Source organism: Alligator sinensis, unplaced genomic scaffold (genome assembly GCF_000455745.1).
Source record: "Alligator sinensis unplaced genomic scaffold, ASM45574v1 scaffold368_1, whole genome shotgun sequence".
In the NCBI taxonomy this organism is placed as follows: Eukaryota; Metazoa; Chordata; order Crocodylia; family Alligatoridae; genus Alligator; species Alligator sinensis.
Window position 1 is genome coordinate 775686 of NW_005842025.1, and position 14724 is coordinate 790409.

Below are 14724 nucleotides of genomic sequence, written 5' to 3' on the forward strand. Positions count from 1 at the left end.
AGGAATGCCTGAAATGAAGCCTGTTGGGTTGAAGGAAAAGGAAGGAAGCTCCATGAAACCCTCTGAGGAGTGACTTAACCTGGAATTTTACTGGTTTTAATATCAATTAGTAGGCAGCACTGTTGCCTTCTCGTGATCCAGAACTCACACCCACAGGAAGCTAGAGCCAATTAGCAATGCTTCTCAGCCAAGCTGATTACGTGGAGTCCCCAGCTGAGGGAGGGGTTTACAAGGGAGCACACCTTTCAGAAACCTCACACCAGATGTAAAAAACTCCTGGTTGAACTCTGTTGGGAGCATGAGCTCCTGGTACCCTCACGGTACTCATGTTTAGGGACCACGGTCCCCTTCAGCCCGTGGCCTCTTCTTAGTGGACAGTCCCTCTCTAATGAATGCCTGTCTTCTTCCCCTTTTCTAGACACATCATTCTATCTCTAGGTGCCACACTTTTTCCACATGCACAGGACTCACACACACTGACAATACCACACTCTCCCTCAGCTTTGTACATTTCTTCTCACATCCTTGATGTAAGACTCACCCCTTCACTCACAAGTGTTACCTGGAGTTAAAAAGGCTGCTTTTGACATTTTAAAGCACCCAAGCTGTGCAAAACTCCTGGCCATTTCACCCAAAAGGCTCGTGGCAAATCAAGATTCTCAAGGTCCAAAGCCACAATTATCTTTGCAGCCAGTGGGGAAAGCAAATGAGGGACTAAACCTTGCAGTTCTGGGCTCAGAGAAGGTAGAAGAATCAATATTTTATCTATGGTGGTAATTGGTAAGTACCTTACTGTCATTATGGCACCACTTATCCTTTACTATGTAGGGATATGCCCGGTAATATCAGCTGTTGCCACAGTTCCTAACCTGCCATGGTCACTTATCAAAGGAAAGAATCCAGGCTGTCATCCTCATACTGATAGAGTATCCTGCTCTATGTGTGAGATAGATCAGATGGTTTGGGGAGTGTAGGTAGAAATGGCTGAAATGGCAAAGGTTCTGTATTTACAAGATAAGCAGCCAGTTCAAACACAGCATAGTCTGGCGTAGATCTGAAACTGACTACTCAGGATCAGACACCACAGCTGCTCAGCTGGGCCATGGTGCAGAATACCACACTTGCCTTCACACACTTTTCTGCTGTGTATAGATACTTACCTTGCACTCATCACTGTGCTGTCTGAGGCCTTTGATGGTATGGGCAGCTCCTTATGACACAAGTGATGGATTTATATATAACAACACGAGTTACTTATTATAGAGTATCACATTACAGTCCAGAGGTAGCCAATCTGTAGCGCAGGTACTACAAGTGGCATGGGCATCCTCTGTGTGTGGTGCACAGATGATCAGGGATGGGACAGGCTGCACAGCAGCATCTAAGGCAGGAGAAAGGGATCAAATTAAGGAGGGTGTAAGGCTAATTTGTGGCACACCTGCCAAAAAGGTTAGTTCCCATCATTATAGTGACAGCAGATTCCCCCTGAGATGATTTTAACATCAACAGCCTTCCTGCCTGGAGAGACGTTTATGGACACCGACATAAAATGCAAATCTACCTGACTAGAATGGGGGTGATAGAATGGATAAGGCAAGTGGGAGAAGTTCCAAAGGCATGTGTTTGAGCCTAATTTGGACTTGTGCCAAAGGCCGCCTCCGGTCATAGATTGTAAGGCTGGAAGGGACCTCGGCAGATCGAGTCCAGCCCCCTACACCAAGCAGGAAAGATAACTGAGGGTCAGGTGACCCCAGCAAGGTGACTGTCTAGTCTCCTCTTGAAGATTTCCAGGGTAAGGTGATTGCACTGCCTCTGGATGGAGCTTATTCCACAGTCTGGACACTCTGACCGTGAAGAGGCTTTTCCAGATGTTGAGCCTGAATTGATCTTCCAGGAGTTTGTAGCCATCAGTGGTGATGTGTAGGAGGTGCATGGGGGTACACGTGCACCCCTTGACAGAGCTGGTGCACACCCTGACCAGCCACGCTCCCCACTTAGGCAATGGGTCGGGGGCAGGCGGGAACACCAGTGCCCACCCTGTGAGTCCAGCCAGGGAGTGCGAGCACCGGATATAGGCTGTGACCACTTCCAGAAGTGCTACGGCCACTTTCAGGAGCAGCACAGCTGCTTGCTGGTTGGTAAGTGTTGCTGCAGGGGGATCCCCCCAGTTGGTGAGATTGGCAGCAAGGGGACCCCCCACCCCAGTCACTAACTGGTCACTGGGGGGCACATAACCCCTTGATTAAGGTAGCATCAGCTGCCCATGGTGGCCATTACTCCTGGTTTTCCCCTCAGGTGCCCTGGTGAACAGTTGCTCACAGAGCCCTTGATGTACTCCCCTAGAGTAGTGGTAAGCTGCTACCAGGTCCCCTCTCAGCCTTCTTTTCCTCAGGCTGAAGAGTCCCAGATCCCTCAGCCTTTCCTTGTATGGCTTGCCTTTTAAGAGTCTGATCATAAGGGTGGCTCTTCTTTGGACTCTCTCAAACTTGTCCACGTCCTTGTTAAAGTGTGGTACCCAGAACTGGGTGAAGTACTCCAGCTGCAGTCTCACCAGTGCTGAGTAGAGTGGAAGAATCATTTCCTTGGCTTTGCTGGAGATGCATTGATTGATGCATGCCAGAGTATTATTTGTCCTACTAGCTACAGCATTGCACTGCTGGCTCATATTCATACTGTGGCCTATTATTACCCCCAGGTCCCTTTCATTCATGGTGCTAGTCAGTTTGGTGCCGACAAGCCTATAGGTGTCTTGGGGGTTGCTTGTCTCAAGGTGGAGCACTTTACATTTCTCAACATTGAGCTTTATCAGGTTCCGATCCACCCAACTTGCTAGCCTGTCTAGGTCTGCCTGTAACTGTAGCCTATTTTCAAGCGTGACCACGCTTCCCCATAACTTGGTGTCATCTGCGAACTTGGCCAGTGAGCTCTTCACCCCTGCATCCAAATTGTTAATAACGATGTTGAAGTACTGGACCAAGCACCGACCCCTATGGGACACCACTGCCCACTTCTCACCATGATGACACAGATCCGTTCACTACAAATCTCCGAGTTCTATCCTGCAGCCAGTTTCTCACCCAACTGACTGACTGTCTCAGAGTTAAGCCCACAATCCTCCAATTTTCTCGTGAGGACATTGTGGGATACTAGATCAAAGACCTTTTGCAAGTCTAGGTATACAATGTCCACATACTCTCGCGTGTCCATGTGGTGAGTTACCTGGTCATAGAAGGAGATGAGGTTGGTAAGGCAAGACCTGCCTGTGATGAAGCCATGCTCGCTGTCATTCAGAATCTTACCTTCTGCAAGCTTATTGCCGATAGACTCCTTGATGAACTTTTTTAGGATTTTCCCTAGGATGAAAGTTATGCTGATAGGCCTATAGTTACCTGGGTCTTCCCTCCTGGGAATGATGAGGCAAAAGAACTGAGTCAGAGGGGGTATGGGCAACATTTGAACAATGGTAAAGGGTTCATCACAGTGTCCAGCTCGTTGGAGTCCTGACCACAAATGCTGTCATACTTTTTCCGGGATGACTGGTGGAAGTCCTCCCCACAAAGTTTATGGACACTCCAATAATTCCCTTAAGTCTGTTAAAAGACTACAGTAAGATCTGGAAAAGTCATACTAAGCTGAGGCCTGTTCACAACAGGTAAAAATACAAAACCCTGACGCTGCAAGCTACCTATTGTTTCTGAAGAAACAATGAGGTATCCCATCCAGTATATCTGCTATGCATAAGAATTTCAAGCTGGCTCCTAAGTGTCTGGTTACTCCTTAACCTTATGTTTTCCTGGTTATTGATCAGTTTCTTGAGATGTTCCAAACCAGATAACCCCTTGTCAATAGAAAAGACAATAATTTATACAATTAAACGAATGCTTTGAAGAAGCTGAACTGAGAGTATAAACATCTTTAAAAGCAGCAACCTGTATGCTTCAAGAGAAATCTCTCTGACACCATCCACTGTTGTTCTGGAGAAGCTGGAAGAAACAGATTGTTTCCCTTCAAGGATTATGCTAAGAACATTACCTGTCAGCATGGGAACCCAAGTGCCTTGGACTGGTGAGACCCCACCTCTCGCTCTCTCTCTTTCTCTTCTCTCTAGGCATAGATTTCTGAACCTGGATTGTATTAGTTAAGCTTGAGCTAAGTTTCCCCAAATACTCAGTGAAACCAGAGTAGTATTGTAATTGTTTTGATTGTTTTCCTTTGCATGTCTATTATTACTAGTGCCATTCTACATTTCATATATTTAGCAATAAATAACTTTTATAGTCAAACTGGTAATAACCGGGTGTATGTTTCCTCCTTTACTTCTCCTTCCCCACTTGCTCTGCAGCAACGCCTCTTTTACCTAAGCTAAAGATCCCTGTGAAGCCCAGAAATACTGTGGGGTCTGCTCATCAAGAGGCTACCACTACTAGGACAGTTAGGGCAAAAGATTGGGACATGCTGAGTTTGAAACACATAAGGGGATCCACTTGTATAGGCCAATTGACCTAGTTTGGTTCAGACATGCCCTAATGAACTGAATGATGGCCCATGAGGGTGTCAGCTGGACACCCAGCCGGATTCAGAGGTATTCTGTTTACCTGTGTGCTTGTGTCTGACTGCATTTTATTGTTACCTTAATTAACTGAATCCTGGCATATGAGGGTGTCAGCCTGTCCATGCTGATCAACCCAGATGGGTCAGGCGTGTCACATTAATTTGTACATGTATGACTGATTTGGTGACTGGAGAAACCCAGCCCCATTGAAACCAAGTCCTGCAAGATAGCTCCATTGGCGGTGAGGACTTGCAGAAGGGAGATATACAGCTCCGTACACAAACACTAGTACACAAGCAGCACATTGACAGAGTTACAAAGACCCTAGAAAAATATCCTTAATAAATAAGCACACCCCAAAGTGTTGGGCTAATCTGGTAACAAGCTCCTTCAGCACTCTTGGATGAAGATCATCCGGTCCTGCTGACTTGTATACATCTAATTTTATTAACTGGTCATACACCAATTCTACGGCAATAGTAGGAAGGCGATTATTTCTACCATGCTCATCCTCTCCTCTACCTGGCATGGTTTTCCCCTTGGTCCGGGGAAAGACTGAGGCAAAATAGTCATTCAGGAGTTCAGCTTTCTCTTGGGTGCAGGTAACCAGCTCTTCTGAATTGTTGAGCAATGGCCCCATGCTCCCATTTGTTTTCCTCCTGTTCCCTATGTAGCTAAAGAAGGAACCCAGATGTATATGTGTATGTATATATATGTATACACACATATACATACACACACATATAGCTAGATATACATACACACACATATATGTGTATATATACACATACATATACACACACATGCATTATACATATATGTGTGTGTGTGTGTGTGTGTGTATATATATATATATTACACACACACACACACACACCCCTATACATATTCATACACCCACATATACACACACATATATTAGTGGTGTTTCATTTTAATCACAGATTTTGGGGGGTTTAATCAGAGAACTTGCTATTTTTAAACGGAGAAAATCAGGATCCCTGGCTATCAGCTACATCACTCCCCTGTGTGCCATTGGTTGTAACCATGCTCTTCAAAGGGCTGTTTGGCTTGGGTTCCCTTTTGTTTGACCAATTCTAGGTAATTTGTCCACTCAGGAACCAGGGGGCCACCAAATAAACAAACTAAAATTGGTGCTAATGTAGTTCCAGGAACAAAGACTTGGGACAACAAGCATCACAGAGCAGGGGCTACACTCAAAGCCTCCTGCTGGACAGACTCAGGCCTGCCACAAGGTGCATTTTTCAAGACTGCAGCAGGGGAGGATGTTCGTCATAGGACTAATCACCAGGGTAGAGAACGATAAGCAATTGTACAAAACATCCTGCCCTCTGAGGTTCAGTAACAGCAGCCAAGAACAGCACTTACTTGATAAGGTATTTCAAAGTACCTATCGGTCACATATGGGGAGCCCAGTAGATTGTACTGGATACTTCCAAATGTTCCAACCGGGACAGCAGCTTCAAAGGAAAAAGAAAGGTCATCTACTTAAACACAAGCATTGTACCTGGGGAAATGCAGGGTCCAGAAATCTGACCTGTAACAGGCTATATCTTTATGGACTTCTCTGAGTTCTCTCAATCAAACACCAAGGATTCTTATCACTAAAGATCCATGTCTTCCTGCTTGGGAGCAGATCTGTCCTGTATTCATGTTTGTGATCTCAGCTTCAACCCTGACTGCTTCATGTTCAGAGCAGGTGTGAGCCCTTAAAATCAGATTCAAGTGATTCATAGGCTCTGCATGGAGCCAGTGCCCAAGGGTAGTATTCACCCAATATGAACATTTTTATGCTGCAAGAATCAGCTCCTGTAGCCAGTTACAAAGCCTAGGGAGGTAGAATCAGAGATCCTGGAGGAGGGGACAATAGCTTTAACTCACAAACCATCGTGCTCAAAAATGATGTATTGAGGATGTCAGCAACCAGTCGAATGCACCGGTTAATCTGTAAGAGAGAACACAGACCCATGACACAGAGGAGGCCCAGAGGCAGCAAGGGGGAAGGGAACAAGGGGGAATTTTTCTGATCTGGTGCCTTCTTTAACAAAAGATCCCAGCTGAGATAATGGACTGATGTGAGTAGAGGGCTCTTCCTGGGGTGGGAAACTATTTTTATTCAGTATTTCCAGCACAACAGTGGAGGAGATGGATTCAGGGCAAAACCCTATTTCAGCCACACTTCCTAATGACACTTGCCCATCCACATAGCTGCCATCTTTGGCACTTATGTACAGTGTATGATCCCACTCCATGTGTAGTAAGGATGAGTAGGAGCTCATCCTCAGTCAGCTGTGCTCTGGCCAGGCAAATAAGCAGCTCTGTACCCAAACATAAGGCCTATAAAAAAAAAAGCACTCAGGAGGACAGTCTTTCCTGCACCTTGTGTTTAATATTTATTGGACCGAGATCACTGGAGAAGTTTCTGCCCCAGTGGGAGCAAGGGTACAGGGTAGACCCTGGAGTCCCCTCCCTTCCTGAGGGCCATTTACTTCACTTAGGTAAACATGCCCTCAAGCTTACTCATATTCTCCTGTCCCCACATTTCTCACTGTTTTGGCTTCCCAGGGGACCCCCTTCAAGAGGCTGGCTGAGGAGGAAGAGTTGACTGATGCCTGATCTGTGACCTGTTGGTTAGAGCAGTGGTTTTCAACCTTTTTTCATTTGTGGACCCCTAAAATTTTCAAGGAGCAGTGTGGACCCCTTTGGAAATTTCAGATGGAGATGTGGACAGCTTTGAATTGTAAGTGTAGGTATTCACATACTTTTGTGTGATCATAGTAAATCTTTTCCGGACTCCGTGGACATAGTTTAATGACTGGGTTCAAGCACTGGAGCACTGTGCTGGGAAGTTAGAGATAATGTAGATTCAAATCTGCTCTGAGTGAAGGGGCCTTGACCCTCCATCTCCTGCTTCCTAAGTAATTGCCCTTGCTCATAGGCTCAGATGTGGGGGTGACCTCCTTTTCCTGTATTTAATACCCACAAGTAATAGGCTCTTGCCATGAACATTTTTGCAACTTGTGTTGCTCAGGGCAGATACACACAGCACTTCTGTATCTGTCTAGCCAAAAGGCAGCCTACTGCCCACGCTCAGCAGCGGTGTGGATGCCTATGTATCTAAACTGCATGTGGAGTAAGAGTACAAGCTATGTGTAAGTGCCATAAATGGCAGTTATGCCCCTACAATTTAGATACGTAAAATGAAATAGGATTCTGCCCTCAATGTTTTTCTCAGAAATTATTGTTATTTGCATTTCAGTAGCACCTGGAGTCCTATAGCCAGGAGGGCCCAATTTGTGCAAACACTAATAATAGATAGTCCTTGCCCCCCAAAAAGCTCATGTTCTAAGCAGAAGGACAGAATGGAAACAGCGATGAAATGAATGACTCACAGGGAGAGCTAGGAATAGAGCCCAACTCCGCTTAGTACCATAGGCTTAACTGCTTCTCTAAATTGCTCTGCTCTCTGTTTGCCTCCATGTCTCTGTCAAGCCCAAATCCTGTTTAATACATGCAAGGTTCTCATGGCAGCACTGTAGCATGGAGGGTTTATCCCCCACTGAACAGTAACCAGAGCATAACAACCTGACTCTCCCTCGCCCCCCCACATCCCTCAGCCTGTATTCACACTGGAGTCACTGAGCTGAAAGATTCCCTCTCTCACTTCCACCACACCTGGAGTAATCCAGCCCCCAAACCCCATAATTAATTCCATTCAATACCTTGGATTAAAGCAAGCAGCTAACTGGATACATGTACTGTCGGCTGACTTACCACATCGATCATGATTGTCCAGAGGGCAGCCCGAATTTCCTGCTCAGCAGGATCAGTTGTGCTGAGGAAAACATGACATTGAAGCTTAGGTTAGGTAGGAGGGGAAATACAGATACCACACTTAGACTTGGCCAGGGGTTTTACTTGTGAAGTATCATAGAACAAACTATCTGGTTCAGTGAACAGGCAGTCTCTTGCCCCTGCTCTATTCTACCATTTCCTACCGTTTGGGGAGGATCAATGTTACTGTCAGTCTGTGGCAGGTTTGAAGCTCTAGGACAGACATTATGTACTGATGAACCAGAGGCAGAAACCAATAAGATGCACTTATCTGCATTTTCATTGCATAGCCTCCACAAGTGAACATTTTGGGCAGTTTGACTATAATTCAACTGAGTTTTGACTATGCGGGGGGGAGGTGAACTTGATACTGTGCTAGACATGACCACCTAGTTAGAGAGGGTGCAGCAAGCATTGTCATAAGAGAGGATACAGAGGAGATGGTACAGAGCTGGCTTTTTTTTTATTTTTTTTTGAGGCTGTAGATCTGTTAGAGGCAATGCAGAGGAACAGGGGTGGGGGCTATGGACACAAGTGGCCATCCAGGTTAGTGCCTAATTAGAAAAAACACAATAAATAAATCCCTTGGGGCTGATCTGAAATGAAAAATGTTTCAGCTTTCTTGTCAAAATGAACCAAGCATTTTGTATCACATGAAATTAAACATGTTTTTCTTTTTTTAAAGCATTATATTTGGCTAAACTTGGTTTTGAAATATCAGCTCAAAACAAAAAGTATTACAATGTAGATACAAAACATTTAGATTTTTTCCGATTTGCTGAATTCACCTTGAATTGATGAGTACTTTTGGTTGCCTCAAAACTGCATTTTCAGGGAATAAAATATAATTTTAAAAAAATGCTGCCCACACCTTCATTAACACCCTCATACAGCTCCAGCAGATTGGCGAGACAGGTTCTCCCTTTACAAAAACCATGCTGACTCATTCACAGCATATCATATTTTTCTATGTTGCTTCTAATTTTATTCTTTATTACAGAGTCTGCCAATTGGCCAGGGATAAATATGAGACTCATTGGGTGCATCTACATGTTCATTAATGAGCCATAGTTACTGCACATTAAGTTTAGTACTCGGCTAACCAACTACTAAATCAATGAACAATGACTTGTGTTACTGTGCAGTAGTGCTGGCACGCAGGTTTTTTCAGACATTAACTGCACAGTAGCCTAATACTACCACACAGTAGTGTATTAGCACAAGTTCTGACTCGCATGCAACTGCAGAGTGTTATTAGTGATCTGTAGGTCCCAGGATCACCCCTGGAGACCTCTCTGAAAATGGGTGTTATGTTAGCAAGCTGCCAGCTCTCTGGTGCAGGGGCTGTTTGTAACAATAGGTTACATGTGGTTCTGCAATTTCTGTTTACAGTTTGTTTGCAATTTACAGTACTGCAATTTCATGTTTGAGTTTCAGAACTCTCAGGGAAAGACCATTTAATCCTAATGATTTATTAGTGTTTAATTTATCAATTTGTTCTAAAACTTCCACTACTGTCACTTAAAATGGACTTAACTCTTCATATTTATCTAAGAAGAATTGATCCCGTGGACAAGAATTGACTCTCCACAATATCCTCTGTAATAAAGACTGATGCAAGGAATTGATTTAGCTTCTCGACTATGATTCTGGCCATCTAATGGTGCCACTAAATGTCTGGCTGGTTTCCTGTAGGGCTGTGCAAAGTTTCAGCTGCTGATTTGGTAGCCAAATCTCTGAATCCAAATCGAATCAGGGGACCAATTAATTAAAAAGGTCCAAATCGATTTCAAGCTCTATGAATCAATTTGGAAAAGATTTGGAGAGCTTGGGTGATTCAGGCAGTCCCCACGGGCTGCAGCAGGGAGCTGGACCCAGACTGAGGTGGTATGTGGGGGGAGAGGGAGGGGACCATGGGGGGGACCCCTGCCTGCTGCCCCCAAAAATTCAAAAGCAAAAACCCACGAACTCAGTGGGTGCTGCAGCAGCCTTGGGGCTTCTAGGGGCTTATGGCAGAGCTCCCTAGAGAGAGTGTGGAGCAGCGGAGATCACAAGGGAATGTCTTATCAGGTGAGGAATTTGAACAAGATCCCTGGGGGGCAAGGTGAAATCAAGATAGAGGCAGCCACATGGTTTGTGCTAGAGGAACCCCCTGCTGTGGCATCACTTCCTCATTCATAGTTGTGTTATTCACTGGGACCTAAATCATTACATTTACTATACTATTAAACCATGAAGGTTTTTTACTTTTCTGCCTAGTATCTGTTTTGATTTGTGGCGCACCCTTCTTGAGCCTCTAATATGGTGCTTTTAAATAGCTTCCAGGCTGCCTGAGGCCTCTTACATTCTTGAGCATTCCTTTTAATTTGATTCCAACTAACATCCTCATCTTTGAAAACCAGTAATTTCTCCTTCTAAAGTAAATATCAGCACAATGGATAAGAAAAAATAAATTTAACAAAGGGGAGATAACTTGATTATGGAGTATAAGCACCTTTCCAGGGAGACAATGCTAGATTCTGATGACCTTTTTGGTCTAGCACAGAAAGGCTTAAGAACCAGTGTATGGGAGTTTAAGCCAACACATTCAATTTAGAAAGAAGTAAAAACTTCCTAAAGGAAAGAAATTAGTAATTTAAATGAACTCCCGAAAGCAAAGGTAGGCTCTCCATAGCTTGATTTTCTTCAAATCAAGAAAGGATGGCTTTCTGGAAGTGAGGTTTTTGCTGGCCACAAGATCCTGGGCTCAGTACTGGGGCAGCTGGGTAATTTCTGCAGTCCGAGTCATGTAGGAAGTCAGATGAGATGATTTACAGGTAATGGTCTTTTCTGGCCTTAAACTATGTGAGTGAATTTAGGAATCCATCTCCCTCACAACCCAACAGTTTCCCCTTGTTCACTGTGAGGCTGAGAAAAGCCTGCAGGGCTTTAGGAAAACTCTGAGGTGACCTCAAGGATCTATCTTAATGGAAGAGGCAAGCTAGCCAGTCATTGACAGAAGGTGTTTTGGAGGGACTAGACTGGCCAGCATTGGCCCTATGAGAGCACCAAGGGAAGGAGAAGGCAACTGAGGGCCCTGAAAAAGCAGACTGGGCAAAGAAGGGCCACCAGGCCTCTTTCTGCCACAGGTAGGGAAGATCTGTGAGCAAATGAAGAGCCAAGATTTGTTAGGGCCCTGGCGGTCCAGTTTTGTTGGGGTACTAATTGTTGGAGGATGGGTTGCAAGTCCAGGTCCAGGCAGATAATTAAAGCTGATTCTCAGGTAACCTCTCAGAATGCAGGATGCATATCTGACTCCAGTTTTCTAAGTTTTCCCTTTCCCAACTGTTGTCTTATGTTGCCTCCAGGACATGAAAAATCTGTAGGACTCACCTCTTTTGCTTTTCAAGCTGAATGTCTTTGATAATTATCTTGGAGTCTTCAATAATGAATATCTGGTCCTTAGAGGCATCCCATAGTGGTTTGGATACTATATCAATCCTGATTTTCACCAAAGAGTCCAGAATCCCCACTACAGTGCTGAAAAAAGGTGAAATGCCAATTAATTAATCATCTTGCTGATCACACAAACAGAATCCTGTTATGTCCTCATTACAATGACCTCATTGAGCTGCACTTGGAATTTCATTACAGCTGGTATGAAGCCTAAAATACTGGTATAACAATGGAATGATCACAGTAAATAGCTGCAAACTGGAGAAAGGGGCAAAACATGACAGTAATTCTCTGAAATACAGGAGGAAACCGTAACTAACAGCCCTAACCCTAATGGGAGATGCATCTCACGACCTTTTGCCCTAGAACAAAATAAAGAGGGTCCAGTTCCACCTGGAAAGATTTGGGAATTCAAGAATTTCAGTGTGCTACATCAATCCCTGTCTTTTAAAATGGTTTCATCACGGACTGATCTGGAAAGGAGGAAACAAGGAATGGGTTAAAAAAAAAATAAAAAATAAAAAAATCTCACCTCACCCAGAAGTACTGGATATTCTACATGCACCAGTTTTGGAGCTGAGACTTTAGAAAGGCAGCTAACAATAGGATCAAGGGAAAGTGTCTCTGTAGAGTCAGCTAGTCACAGAGTTGGAGGCAGTAACATGGACTTGACAAGACGAAAATCCATTAGAGTAAGAAGGATGGTCTAATGTGTGGGGCATTAGAATAGGATGCTAGATGTTTATATTCAGTCGCCAACTCAGCCACAGACTTCTAGTGTAGTTTTGTAAGCTAGTCACTCTATGCCATGTCTTAGCTACCTATTGGTAAAATGAAGGAAATGACATCTTCCTAACACCTAGATCTACCTGTGATGGCAAGATGCCCAGGTGCTAGGAAGCTGAATAAGTGCCTAGGTAGATCACTCCATCGCTGTCCTTACATCTCTGCTAAGAACACATCCTCTAAGTTACTTGCCTTTTGCCCTCTACATTGAGCTCAACTGGAAGAGACAGGTGAATCTTGTTGCCAGGTGAAAATGACATTGTTGTTGTCATGATGTAAATCTTGACAATCAATAAACTGTAAAAGGAAAGTGAGTGAAGCAGTGAATGGATAGGAGGCACTCCTGCAGGAATATATTATTACAAAAGCACTATAGAGCACCCAGAAAACAAGAAATGAACATTTCAAAATGGCTAACTGTGGAGGAAGAGGGAGGATGAGCTTATGGTTACAGCACTAATCTAGGACACAGGAAAACTGTATTCAGCTACAGCTTTTCATGTGGCCTTACCTATCTATGTTGCTTACAGCTGGATTCATAAAGTCCATCCTAAAACAGGACTTACGTAGAATTGAGGCACATACATGGGGGGAAGAAAAAAAAAAAAAAAATCACAAAATCCCCAAATTCCCTACCATCTAGCCCTGGAAGTGGTCAAATTCACTAGTTTCCTCCCAGTTTGACTCAAAAGTTGCCCTGCTGCCTAACATTAGGCTTAATACAAGAACTAGGGGGCACACACTGAAATTATCAGAAGACATTTAAACAAACAAGATGATGTGGGGTTTGGGGGGGGGGGGTTGTTTGTTTGTTTACACAGAGTGAATAGTTAATGCATGGAACTTCTTGCCATGGGGGGGCTGTAGAGGCAGATGAGTATGACCAGATTTAATAAGGGATTAGATGGAGGACGGATCCATTGAAGTTACTAGGGGCTCAGTCAGATAGGTCTTCTCAGAGGAGACCAGACAGGATCAGCCCCCTCAGAAGATACAGCTGTGACCCTGCTTTTTTTAAAACAGGGGTCAGACAGGGAGGAGCCACCTGTGCCCACCTTTGATATAAGTCTAGTAGTTAGAGAAATCACCCTCTAGTCACACCGTCTGCTCCTCCTCCACCTATGAGGCCTACACAACTGCCTTTCTACTTTGCTGATGTACTTACTGGGTGATGCTCTGGATTAAGGCGAGTATACCAAGCTGAGCTCCATGGCTTTTCAGGTCTCCAGTTAGATTTATGTTTGGATCATCTCTGCCTTTTAGCAGTTCATTCACATCTGTGACTGTTTTAGGGAGTAATTTCATTATGTTCAGCGGCAAGATATCCTTGATCACATCTGCTAGTAAGTATTGGAGATCTACAAGCAAAGCAAACTGTCAGTGTTGTTGGTGTCGCACAACACAACTGCAGTGAGATAGAAAACTTCAAGTATCTGTTATTCAGTAAATATCTATCCCAATAAATGCCATGAAGCTTTATCAGCCTGCAGAGCAACTAGACAATCATACTGCTTTACGGGGTGGAGAGGATTCAGTGCTCATTACCACACTGCAGATGATCCATTGCAAGTGTTTCACATTTCTGTTCCTATTCCACAGTAATAAAAAGAGGCTAAACAAAGCCATCTTATACTGAAATAAACAGCTGCTACATTTCCAAAGTTTAGCGTCCACTTATTGTGGATAGAGCACACATAGAGGACACTTAAACTAGGTCAGTTGGACATGTAGTAAGCTCCCCTTTTCAGTCAATGTTATTGTTTCATTTCATCCATTTAATACATTTGTTTCTTGTGCTTTTGGGTAATGAGTTAAATAAAATATGTTGGTAAAATACAAAAGCAATGGGTGCCCAAAAGCAATTTTTATGCAAATCCCACTTTGACAGTTTTTGGGTCTGATTTTTAACCAGTCTGATTTTTAACCAGTCTGATTTTTTTTTTAAAGTGCAAACACTGTCCATCCCATTCAGGATGTCCTCAGTGACATCCAGTTGGCTGCTTGCTGATGTCCTACACAGTGGCAAGTACAATTTTGAGCAGTTTAAAAATGGATTCCCCCACAGTTAGTTATCTGAGGAAGTATTCTAGGGAAAG

General features: G+C 44.0%; 1 protein-coding gene across 1 annotated transcript in view; it reads right to left on the reverse strand.

The window, feature by feature from the left end:
* The window catches only part of LOC102379516 (BPI fold-containing family B member 4-like), a 25742-nt gene that overhangs the window by 9402 nt on the left and 1616 nt on the right, over positions 1-14724 (reverse strand). The window contains exons 3-8 of the mRNA XM_025202436.1: positions 13794-13986; positions 11780-11926; positions 8348-8408; positions 6455-6518; positions 5942-6033; positions 3390-3403 (exon numbers count right to left, since the gene is read on the reverse strand). Coding sequence (XP_025058221.1) covers positions 3390-3403; positions 5942-6033; positions 6455-6518; positions 8348-8408; positions 11780-11926; positions 13794-13986 — 571 coding nt within the window. The remainder of the gene's footprint in view (positions 1-3389; positions 3404-5941; positions 6034-6454; positions 6519-8347; positions 8409-11779; positions 11927-13793; positions 13987-14724) is intronic.